The 12630-nt window shown below is 48.4% G+C and overlaps 1 protein-coding gene across 5 annotated transcripts in view; it reads left to right on the forward strand.

The window, feature by feature from the left end:
* Positions 1-12630, forward strand: part of AGBL2 (AGBL carboxypeptidase 2) — a 38898-nt gene extending 26268 nt beyond the window's left edge. For all 5 annotated transcript variants that reach the window (XM_066361555.1, XM_066361559.1, XM_066361557.1 and 2 more), the window contains 6 exons: positions 382-512; positions 4098-4164; positions 4770-4895; positions 5521-5628; positions 8833-8922; positions 11901-12630. In XM_066361555.1, coding sequence (XP_066217652.1) covers positions 382-512; positions 4098-4164; positions 4770-4895; positions 5521-5628; positions 8833-8922; positions 11901-12074 — 696 coding nt within the window. In that variant the 3' untranslated portion in view covers positions 12075-12630. The remainder of the gene's footprint in view (positions 1-381; positions 513-4097; positions 4165-4769; positions 4896-5520; positions 5629-8832; positions 8923-11900) is intronic.

Below are 12630 nucleotides of genomic sequence, written 5' to 3' on the forward strand. Positions count from 1 at the left end.
AGCGACCTTGGGTTCAAGCTGGTGGGCTTTTGCTCAAACCAGATGAGCCCGCACTCAAGCTGGCGACCACAGGGTCTCGAACCTGGGTCCTCTGCATCCCAGTCCGATGCTCTATACACTGCGCCACCACCTGGTCAGGCAAATCTTTGCATTATTAAGACGTCTTTCATTGGCTATAGCCAGGGGAAAGTGGTTACAGCCGTGCACATTGGTGTTCTGGCCTAACAACACCGCTCTGTGTTCCCACAGCTCAGTTTATCTGTTAGCGTGGCCTCAGTAGCAGACATTACAGCTTACTCATCTCTGTCCCTAGCAATAAAGTGCCTTTTAGCTTATACTTAGTATTTGATGAATAAATAAATGGTTCTTTTACTTCCACAGTTCATGCAATGTCTAGCAGAGCTTAAAGAGCTCTTACAACAGGAAATCCATAAGAAATTCAATGAACTTGGACAAGATATGGATTTAGAAGGAAGTTGGAATGACATCTCTCTGTCTGACATTGAATCCAGGTAACGAACTTCATTACAAAGAAAAACCAGAGAAGTTTTATTCATGTTTTAATTGTTGTGTTTGCTCTGTAGTGTTGTAGCTTTTGAATCTCATATGCAAAATATTGAGTAAGTCATGGCACACCTAAGTACACTTCATCCCTTTGACAACTATGTATCGAGTGCCTGTTCCTCAATACCCTTTTTCCTGGGCACTAGAAAGGACTGGGGAAGTGGGCGGGCAGTCGGGGTGGGGCCTTGTAGGCTACTGTAAAAGCCTTTGTGTTCTATTCCAAGGGGGATGGAAAATCTTTGGCAGATTTTTAAGTAGAGAAGCATCATGGTCTGACTAGGTTTTAGTTTCAGCAGGAATACTCTGGCTGTTAGGTGAGAAATAGATTGTAAAGAGAAACTGTTTAAGCAGGGACGACCTTTAGGAGACTCTTGTAATGGTACACGTGAAAGGTGATGGTAGCTTAGGCCAGAGGAGTAGTGCTTGGTGGCGTGTGAGCTGGTTGGATACAAGATATATTTAGACTTTTCAAACAATAGGATTTTCTTACGGATTGGATGTGGGGCACACGAGAAAGAGAAAATGACTCCATGATTGGCTAGATGGCATAGCCTTTAACTGAGATGGGCAAATCAGGAGGGAGGAGAAGGGTAGGGCCAGGGTACTATTGGGCCTCTTCCGTTTGAGGTGTTTGTTAGACATCTAAATGGAGATATTGACGAGGCAATGGGCTGTATAAATCTGGAATTTATTTATTCATCAAATACTAAGTATAAGCTAAAAGGCACTTTATTGCTAGGGACAGAGATGAGTAAGCTGTAATAGTCTGCTACTATTATTTGGTAGACTGGATGAGATCCCAACAGAGTAAGTACAGACAGAGTAAAGAAGAGGTCCAAGTCTGACCTGGTACCACAACTTTAAAGGTCAAAGCGACAGGAAAGAGCCACAAGTGAGACCAAGAAGGGGCACACCTAACCAAAAGAAAACCAGGAGAGTGATTATTTTTAAAACGTAAACCACATCATGTCATTCCTCTGTTTAAAACACCTTAATGGCTCCTCCAGTTCACTCAGACAGAAAGTCAAGGACCCTCCAATAAATGGCCTACAAGGCTTTTGGATCTGGCCACTGGTACCTCCGTGACCTCTGCACTCACCCTCTCCTACAGTACTGCAGCCACACTGGCCTCCTCGCTCTTCTTCAGACTTACCAGCTGCCTTGAATACTCTTTCCCCAGAGGTCCACATGGCTAACTCCTTCACCTCCTTCTCGTCTTTGTTGCAATGAAAACTTTTCCAATGTGGCCACCACTCTAATACTGTAGCTTCCTCCCCTGCCTACACTCCCCCTGCCATTCCCTGTCCCCCCTTAGGTGCTCGGACTTTTTCCATCCTATTTCGTCACCTCTGTCATTCTGTACCATTTACAACTTTATTGCGTCTGTTATTTATTATCTTTCTTCCCCTACTAGGATGTAGGTTCCATACGATCAGAAATCTTTATTTTGTTCACCGCTATATCTATGCATCTTCAACAGTGCCTGGCACATAGGGAGAGCTCAATAAATACTTGTTGAACTAATCTAGTATGCGGGCCCTCCACCCCATCCTTGTAGTCTTCACAACTGTTTTTCGGAAGCCCCTGGGTGGGCAGGTGTCTCACGTCTGTGCAAGGACACCGACTTGCCCTCAGTCAGGAGGCTTCTGGGCTGGGCATGGGGTCTCCTGCCCGAGCTGCACTGTAGCCTGCGGTGGACAGTGGGAAGCAGATGGCTCTGCCACATACCCTACGTGGCACACTGACATCTGGGCCCTGAAGCGGTATGTCGGCGTAGTCTCCCAGATGTGTCCTTAGGAACCTTGCACCAGCCCATCAGGCTAGATTGAGTGCCCCATTCACCATGTCTCCTCTTCCACTTTCCCGGAATCCTTTGCCTAACTCCCCGGGACCAGTGCTCCAACCCCTCTTCACTTGGACCCTCAAAAATAAAATGTCCCTAGCCCGACCAGGTGGTGGCACAGTAAATAGAGCATCAAGGGCCCAAGTTCAAAACCCCGAAGTAGCCAGCTTGAGCGTAGGCTCACTGGCTTGAGTGCGGGGTCGCTGGCTTGAAGCCCAAGGTCGCTGGTTTGAGCAAGGGGTCACTTGCTCTGCTGTAGCCCCCAGTCAAGGCACATATCAGAAAGCAATCAATGAATAACTAAGGAGACTAAGGAGCCGCAACAAAGAATTGATGCTTCTCATCTCTCTCCTTTCCTGTCTGTCTCTCTCTATTTGTCTCTTTCTCTGTCTCTATCACCAAAAATAAATAAAATAATATAAAATGTCCCTTGCATATCAACTCATACAGAGAGCCCAGAGGGAGCCAACTCAGAAACAGCCAGTCTGCGTTCTAGCTGGTTCCACAGGGATGCTCCCACACATTGGGTTAGGAATTATTGGAGCCAGTTTGCCAGCCAGCCTCTGCATCCGGAGGCCGGCCCTCAGGACCCCCGGGGGCGCCACCGCCCCACTCCCTCCCTACGCAGGCCAGCAGACTGAGTGTCCAGGCCCAGCAGGAGTCTGCTCTGTGCGCACGGACAGGCCTTCAGCATCTCTGGGGCGTACTGCATCAAATGCTTCTGTCCCGTTTGTTAAAGTTTTCTGTCATCTGTGAAAGGGACATCAGAAACCGTTATCCAGTGGCCTCAAAGGCTGCTCCTCGGCCTGGAAAAGCATGGTGAGAACAGGGAAGTGGGAGGTAGAGCTCAGAGATAGGGCTTTCTTTCCGCAGTCCTGCGGGCTCCTCATTGTGGACCTGCGGGAGGCCAGAGCAGGGAGCAGGGACGAATAAAAGGGCTGAGCAAAGAGTGGTTTGAAATGCTGTCTTTTCCCAGACTTGAGCTTTGTGCCTAAGACATTGGTTATAGATGGAGACCGTGTCACAGAGCACCGCTCTCAGGTCTAGCCAACCACATCCCCGGGAAGGGGAAAATAGGATGTGACACATGATAAAGGAAGAAAGGGTCGATTGTCTGAGGCCTCCTTCATCCGTGCCCTTGGAGAGAGGGGGCAGGGACTGTCCAGGGGGCAGGCTTTAGGGCAGTCTAGACAGGCATCCAAGACTTTTGAAGGGGTGATGTAAGTAATATTTCTAGTCTCTGACCTGTAGATTCTTTGTATTAAATATATTCATTTATATACTGAACACATTTTTAAAGAGTACCTGGTAGGATCTTTGCTCTCTGAAGTGGTGCTGGCCAGACAGACCTGCTTTCCAGCAAACCCCAGCCCCTGGTGTTCCCCAGGGCCGCACCCAGAGACGCCTGCGGCCTCACCGTCATGCCAGGGGCAGCTCTGCCCCTCTGGCTGGCGGGTATATTTTTGTCACATGAATTGCATGCTCCTCAGGGCAGGGACTCTGCCGTGATCATCTCTGTTTCCCGTGCGGGATGCACCACCTGGCGTGCAGTAGGCATTCAGAGTGAATGGATTGAAACAGCGCAGGCAGATAGCAGACGAGGTGTCCCAGCCCCGTGCGGCTGGGCGGGCACATGGAGGCCTCGACATTAACACCCGGCCTCTCCCTTCTGCTCTCCTTTTGGAAACAGCACCAGTGGTTCTGACAGTTCCCTCTCAGACGGCCTCCCCGTCCACCTCCTGAACATAGCGGATGAGGTGAGATTACACAGGCTCTTATGCCCAGGAAGGAGCAGCCTTAAAAAAGCATAGCGCTACTGGATTATTTGTGGAATTTTCCATCTAGCCTAAGATCTGCGAAAATATAGCAATAGCATCCTACCTGGTTATGGAGTCTTTCACTTTGTCCTTTATTGCTTTTATTTTAAAAATCTAGGGGAGGGGGGAAATGCGAGGACTCCATATTTATTCCGAAGTTAACTAAAAGTGAAAAAAAAGTTTAATTACAAGTGAAGAGATAGAGGTTGTTAAAAGTGACCCCTACTTGGTTGCCAGAGGGGAAGGAGTTAGAGGGCTGGGTGGAAAAGATGAAAGAGGTGAGAGGGCCAGACTGGTAGTTACAAAACAGTCAGGGGGTGTAACGTACAGCCCAGGGAATATAGTCAATAATATCGTAATAACTGTGCACAGTACCAGTTGGGTACTTGAAATATTGGGGGGAACTTCTTTGACCATATGGTTGTCTTTAACCAATTTAACACTGTGAGGGCTGCGTACGGGGCTAACCATTGTATCTTGAATGTTGTGTGGAGAGCGTCCTCTGCTATCCTCAATGACTAGCTCCTCTGTCCTCTCTGGAATAGTTGAATCAGAAGAAGAAGGTGTATAAGAAGAAGAGAAAGAAGCCACTTCATACGAGGAAACAGCTAAACGAACAGTACCAGAAACATAATTCGATACAGGAGTTAAAGTCAACAGAAGATGCGCTCGTAAGAAAGCTCCGCTGCCCACCTGTGCCGTCTGGTTAGAGTATGCCTTGGACAGCAGGACAGGGGTTTAGGTTTTCTTTAAAGCAGGAAGGGAATGGGGAATGGGAAGGGATGCTGTCTCTCTTGAGTTCAGCACTCTTTCATGGCCCCCTGGACCATTTTGAGCAACTTTCAGCCTGGGCCCACCCCACCTCTGCTGCGCTCTGGGATCGCACATCTGGGTTCTGACCACGTCTGGACTTCCAGAGGGAGGAGGTGGATGGGCTGGGAAAGCAGTAACTGGAGCTAGTCCAGGGCTGTGGCCAGGTGCTGAGGGGTCAGGCCTGGGCCAGGCTGAAGATGCCCAGGGAACTCCTTCCCAGTTACTGTCCAAGCTGTAGTGCCCACAGCGTACCCTCTGCTTCTCCCATCCAGGTACTGACCGGGCCCGACCCTGCTTAGCTTCCGAGATCAGGCGAGATCGGGCGCGTTCAGGGTGGGGTGGCCGCAGACGCCCTCTGCCCTCTGAAGCTGACAGAGCGTGCAGAGGTGGCGGTTTTGCTGCTGGGGCAAGCGGGTCAATTATGAGTAGATTAATTGCAATGGATCAATTGCAAAGCATTCTCTTTGCACTCAATTCTTCTAGGAAAGGCCAGGGTTTGCTTCTCCACTGCAAAAGCAGCCTACCTTTTCCAAACATTCAGAGAATACCAGTTCTTCAACAACAGGAAATAAAAAACCAAGGAGAAATGAGGTAATATGTTTGCTTGACTCTTTTTTAACTCACTCATGGAAAATGTATTAAAACTGTTTTTGTAATATATTTAAAGCGTACAAGTGATGATTTGATAGGCGTGCACACTGTGGAAGGATTCCCACCACTGACGTCATTGACACAGCCATCGCCCCGCCTACTTACTGTTTCTTTTCTTTGTGTGAGAACAGGTGCAGTTGTACTCTTAGCAAACTTCAGTTCCGCAACGCAGTGTTGTCAACCATAGTCACCATGTTGTGCGTTAGATCCCCAGACCTAACTGTTACACAGAGTGGCAGTTTGTGCCCTTCCGCCATCTTCCCCCCATTTGCCCCACCTCACAGCCCTTGGCAGCCACCATTCTACACTCTGTTTCTATGAGTTTGACTTTTTTTTGGTTCCACATGTAAGTGATACCATGCAATATTTATCTTCCTCTGTCTGGCTTGTTTCACTTAGCGTAACGCCCTCCAAGTTCATCCGTGCTGTCACGAATGGCAGAACTTTCTTTGTTATGGCTAACTACCATATTGTTCGCAAATAGTTCCTCCCATTCAGTAGGTTGCCCTTTCATTTCGTTGATGATTTTCTTTGCTGTGCAGAAGCTTTTTAGTACAATGTAGTCCCATCAGTGTATTTTTTTTTTCTTTTGTTGCCTTGGCTTGTGGTGTCAAATTCAAAAAATCACTGCCAAGACCTATGTCAAGGAGCTTATCTCCTATGTTTTCTTCTAGGAGTTTTATGGTTTCAGGTCTTAAATTTAGGTTTTTAATCCGTTTTGAGTTGACTTTTGTGTGTGGTGTAAGATAGGGGCCGGTTTCATTCTTTGGCATGTGGATATCTAGTTTTTCCAACACCATTTTTTGAAGAAACGATCTTTTCTCCATTGTATATTCTTGGCTGCTTTGTTGACAATTAAGTGACCACATGCGCATAAATTTATTTCTGGGCTCTATATTCTGTTCCATCCTTGACCTTCTGTCATACAGATTCTCTGATTTTTCTAATTAGAATGTCTTTCCCACAGGTTGAAGAACACAATAGCCCTTTATGTTTCCCTTACCTGTCAGTGCCACTGGAAGCAGAGGGACATTAAAATTGGCGGGGATGGCCCTGGCCGGTTGGCTCAGCGGTAGAGCGTCGGCCTGGCATGCAGGGGACCCGGGTTCGATTCCCGGCCAGGGCACATAGGAGAAGCGCCCATTTGCTTCTCCACCCCTCCCCTCCTTCCTCTCTGTCTCTCTCTTCCCCTCCCGCAGCCAAGGCTCCATTGGAGCAAAGATGGCCCGGGCGCTGGGGATGGCTCCTTGGCCTCTGCCCCAGGCGCTAGAGTGGCTCTGGTCGCGGCAGAGCGACGCCCCCTGGTGGGCAGAGCTCGCCCCTGGTGGGCGTGCCGGGTGGATCCCGGTCGGGCACATGCGGGAGTCTGTCTGACTGTCTCTCCCCGTTTCCAGCTTCAGAAAAATACAAAAAAAAAAAAAAAAAAATTGGCGGGGAGACTGGCTCTGTTTGGATTAGACACCACTGAAGTCTGACATCAGATTTTGGTGATTTGTGATTTTGTACCAGAACATAAGAATAGGCGGCGCTGCCATCACTCATCCATTTGTTCAGCTGATTGTATTGTGTAGTCAGGCCCTCTAGTGGACGTTGGAAGTACAGCAGTGAATAGAGCACTGTCCCTGCCTCAGGGACCTCAGAGTCTGGGCGGAAGAGTTTACCAGTATACGATGACCAGAGCAGCATCAGATTCAGGGAACACACAGGAGAAGCACTGAGCCAACTTTTAGTACCCCAGAGTTTTGTGGCTATAAAATCCTTGATTCTCACCTGACCAGGTGGTGGTGCAGTGAATAGAGCGTTGGACTGGGATGCGGAAGGACCCAGGTTCAAGACCCCAAAGTTGCCAGCTTGAGCGCGGGCTCATCTGGCTTGAGCCAAAAAGAAAGCTCACCAGCTTGGACCCAAGGTCGCTGGCTCGAGCAAGGGGTTACTCGGTCTGCTGAAGCCCCGCGGTCAAGGCACATATGAGAAAGCAATCAGGCCCTGGCCGGTTGGCTCAGCGGTAGAGCGTCGGCCTAGCGTGCGGAGGACCTGGGTTCGATTCCCGGCCAGGGCACATAGGAGAAGCGCCCATTTGCTTCTCCACCCCTCCGCCGTGCTTTCCTCTCTGTCTCTCTCTTCCCCTCCCGCAGCCGAGGCTCCATTGGAGCAAAGATGGCCCGGGCGCTGGGGATGGCTCTGTGGCCTCTGCCTCAGGTGCTAGAGTGGCTCTGGTCGCAATATGGCGACGCCCGCCCAGGATGGGCAGAGCATCGCCCCCTGGTGGGCAGAGCGTCGCCCCTGGTGGGCGTGCCGGGTGGATCCCGGTCGGGCGCATGCGGGAGTCTGTCTGACTGTCTCTCCCTGTTTCAAGCTTCAGAAAAATGGGGGAAAAAAAAAAAAAAAAAAGAAAGCAATCAATGAACAACTAAGGAGTCCCAACGAAAAACTGATGATTGATGCTTCTCATCTCTCTCCGTTCCTGTCTGTCTGTCCCTATCTATCCCTCTCTCTGACTCTCTCTGTCCCTGTAAAAAATATAATAAATAAAAATTTAAAAAAAAAAAAAAGAAAAAAATCCTTGATTCTCTTATATGTAAAAATAGGTTTTAGTACAACAGTAGCTAATTCTTAGTGGGTAGGGTGTAAAATTGACCTCCTCAAGCGGAATGCTGCCCCGTGAATCACAGTGATAGGACGAGGTCCCGCTGCAGTCTACTGAGGGGCCCTCACAGGGCACGGCCACCTCTGCTCGGTATGGGACACTTGGTTTCTAGTGTAATAGTGACAAGGACACAAGCTTTAAAGTCTGTCTTGAGTTCAGGTGCCACCCCCGTTGTGTAATTTTCCATGAGTTTCTTAACCACCCTGGGCCTCTGTCTCTGCAGCTCAGATATTGGGGTAATGATAGCTCTGTCGTAAGGTTGGCCGAGAAAGTTAGATGGGAAACTGTGGGCAAGGTGCCTGGCATATGGCAGGCACTCAGTAAACATTCATTTCCTTCTTTTCTTTGATTTATTATTTGTTTGTTTCCTGCTTTTTGGGGGGATTAGAGTATCATAAGGAATCAACATGAATAAAAAACACTCAAGTCATGTGTGTTCTGCATAATCACATTTGTCCGGATGGGAATTTTAATGAGAATGTGTTCATTTATTTTAGTCACAGTTAAATGAAAGAGACAAAGGCATCTCCATGGACCCATCAAAAACAACCACCTTGATTCTGACGAAGAATAAAGCAAGAATGCAGGTATTTCACCTAATGTACATATTATATATGTATATACCAGTGATGTACGTTACTTGGTTTGGAAATGTATTATGTGGGTTAGACGGTGGTCATCCACAGTCCGCAGTTTCACCTGCTCAGCTGTGTTCTGCCCCGGGGAGCTCTCAAGGTAATGTGCACCCTGAGGCTACACACCACCTGACCACCCCGGGGCGCAGAACCCACCCGGAGCTCAACGCTGGCCGTGGAGAACTGTTTTATTTCAAGGAACATTTGTTAGGCAGCTGTTGTTCTGTAACTCCACGGCAATATCTCAAGTAAAACAGTGCTAGTGAAGAATGCAGCCGTTCTCACCCTGGCCAGTTAGCTCAGTTGAGACACCAAAGTTGCAGGTTCGATCCCCAGTCAGGAAGCAACCAATGGTGCATAAATAAATGGAACAACAAATGAATATTCTCTCGCTCCGTCTCTCCCCCCCCCCCCCATTCTCTGTCTCTCTAAAATAAATTTAAAAATAATTTAATAAATGCAGCGGTTCTCAGCCCTCAGAGATGTTAACAACAAACATGGGCGCCGTCATCCCGAGCTGTGCCTCGTGAGGTGTCACAGGCGTTGATCAGCACTGAGGTCTGTGGATGGTTTGCTTTTCTAGGAGAGTAAGTTAGCATGAATTCATATTTGTCTCTCTAACATAGCTCTTGCTCATTGGCAATTGCAAATTCTTTCCTGAAAGGGAGGGAAAAGAGGTGGACAAATAGCAAGTAAGCTGTCATTTCAGACAACGCAGGGTACTTCTGTGGGCGGGCGCTGCTCACACGGGTCAGGGAGAGGTTGAAAACCACTGGGTTACGTCAGTATGCTAGAAATAGAACCCACAGTTCTCCTAAGGTCAAGTCCCTGCTGTCTCCTCAAATCTGTTGCTTGAGAATTGCCAGGTGGGTGTTTCCCTTTACCCAGTACATCCGTACGGAGCACCGACTAGCTGCGGGGCCCTTGGAAAGTAGTAAGACATGATCCCTTCCTTCAGGCACTGAGCCTCTGTGAAGGGTGGCAAGATGTCCAAACACCTGATGTAACAGAAACTGAAGAGTAATGAAAAGAGAGGTTTAAATAAAGTCAAAGAGAGTTTCTGTCTTGACAGGCTAATCAGTGATAAACTTGTCCTTTTTCCTCATTCACGTTTATTACAAACAGCCTGTGGGGGCTGATACCATGTCCCACAACTGAAACATGCTAGTTAGGCCGCATGGAACCAGGAATTCAGCTAAAGCCCAGGTACTGGAGAAGTGCCATCCAGACCTGTATCTTTCCTGCGTTTTCCTAAAGTTCCTGGGATACCGTTTCTCCAACAGAAATGTGGGCATGTAACTCCCACATGGCTTATAAAGTGCAGTCCCTGCACTTCTCAGAGCAATTAACGTTTGGCCCATGGGTCGTTGGCAGTCTGAGGGACTAGGGCAAAGGCTTGATTCACCTTTGCCCTGTAACAACTACTTTGGTATTTGGGGGAAAAGCAACTACTCCTCACTAACTTCTTATAAAACCAATCTCAATCCTTACTATAACTATTTTATTTTATTTTATTTTATTTTGCAAGAGAGACAGACAGACAGAGACAGATAGACAGGAAGGGAGAGAGATGAGAAGCATCAATTCTTCATTACAGGCCCTGGCCGGTTGGCTCAGCGGTAGAGCGTCGGCCTAGCGTGCGGAGGACCCGGGTTCGATTCCCGGCCAGGGCACACAGGAGAAGCGCCCATTTGCTTCTCCACCCCTCCGCCGCGCTTTCCTCTCTGTCTCTCTCTTCCCCTCCCGCAGCCAGGGCTCCATTGGAGCAAAGATGGCCCGGGCGCTGGGGATGGCTCTGTGGCCTCTGCCTCAGGCGCTGGAGTGGCTCTGGTCGCAACATGGCGACACCCAGGATGGGCAGAGCATCGCCCCATGGTGGGCGTGCCGGGTGGATCCCGGTCGGGCGCATGCGGGAGTCTGTCTGACTGTCTCTCCCTGTTTCCAGCTTCAGAAAAATGAAAAAAAAAAAAAAAATTTCTTCATTACAGCACCTTTGTTGTTCATTGATTGCATTCTCATACATGTCTTGACGGGGGGGGGGGGGGGGGATCCAGCTGAGCCAGCGACCCCTTGCTCAAGCCAGCGACCTTGGGCTCAAGCCAGTGACAATGGGGTCATGTCTATGATCCCATGCTCAAGCTGGTAACTGCACACTCAAGCTGGTCACTCAAGCTAGTGACCTCGGAGTTTTGAACCTGGGTCCTCAGCTTCCCAGGCTGATGCTCTATCCACTGTACCACCACTTGGTTAGGCGCTATAACTTTAGAAATTGCAACATAGCCCTTTCCAGATAGCTTGGCTGGTTGGAGCATCGTCCTGGTATACAAAGGTTGCGGGTTCAATCACTGGTCAGGCACATACAGGAACAAATCAATGTTTCTCTCTCTCTCCCTCTTTTCTTCTCTCTCCAAAAATCAATCAATAATTTTTTCTTTTTTTAATTAATTTATTGTGTTTACATAGATTCTAGTGTCCCCCCAAATACATCCAATCAATCAATAAATTTAAAAAAAAAAAAGCCTGACCCAGCAGTAGCATGGTGAATAGAGCATTTGACTGAGACGTAGAGGACCCAGGTTTGAAACCCCAAGGTTGCCAGCTTGAGCGCAGGGTCGCTGACTTGAGCGTGGGATCATAGACATGACCCCATGGTCACTGGCTTGAGCCCAAAGGTCGCTGGCTTGGAGCCCAAGGTTGCTGGCTTGAACAAGGGGTCACTCATGTGGCTGTAGCCCCCCAGTCAAGGTTCATATGAGAAAGCAGTCAATGAACAACTAAGGTGCTGCAGTGAAGAATTGATGCTTCTCATCTCTCTCCCTTCCTGCCTGTCTGTCCCTCTCTCTGTCTCTGTTTCTCTTGCTAAAAAATTAAAAATTAAAAAAATAAATTGCAACAGAAAGTGAGCTCAACTTTTCTATTTGTTTGCACAGAGAGAAAAGCCAGGATTCAGAGTATCGTGCTCTCCAAAGAGAAGCACAGACACCGGCCAAGAGCTAGCTCCAGATACGAAGCCAAGCTGGCCCAGGAACAGGCTTCTGGCCGCAAAGAGAGGCCGCCCCAGCATGGTGGCGTACCCGTCCTTGCACGTGTACACATACCCCTAGGGCCCCGGGCCGTGCGCTCGGGCGCTTCCTGGCTTGTGTTGGGTTAGATGCATGTACTGTAGGAAGTTGTACGGTTGGTAACTACGCTGGTTGTGGTATACTGTGCTGTGTGTCCACGTGCAGTGACCTTCCACTGTGGGCTCACACTGTGAACATGCCTTCAAGATGCGTACCTCGTGAATTAAAGTGTTTCTCATGAAGGGAAATTCTATTATGATGTATGGATAAGTTTCCTTGATCAGAAGTTGAAGTGTGTGCTCACGGAACTGCGGCACAGAGATACCTCATTTTAACCAATAGGTACTCTCTAAAATTATGTACAAGTCCATTTTAAAAGATCAGACTCTGTTTTAAACATATTCTTGGAGTGTGCTATGTTGAAAATATCTTGGCAAAGCTTCCTAGAGATGCATGATCAATCAGACTGTGCTATATCAGGCTTGCTCGGGGAGAGGTGTTCCCACAAACAGAAGACAATTCACGTATTACCTGGAATTTAATGTTGCATATATTGTGTTCAACACGGTTATGTAAGTTTTGAAACCCATTGATTAAA

The sequence above is a fragment of the Saccopteryx leptura genome, chromosome 1, assembly GCF_036850995.1.
Source record: "Saccopteryx leptura isolate mSacLep1 chromosome 1, mSacLep1_pri_phased_curated, whole genome shotgun sequence".
In the NCBI taxonomy this organism is placed as follows: domain Eukaryota; kingdom Metazoa; phylum Chordata; class Mammalia; order Chiroptera; family Emballonuridae; genus Saccopteryx; species Saccopteryx leptura.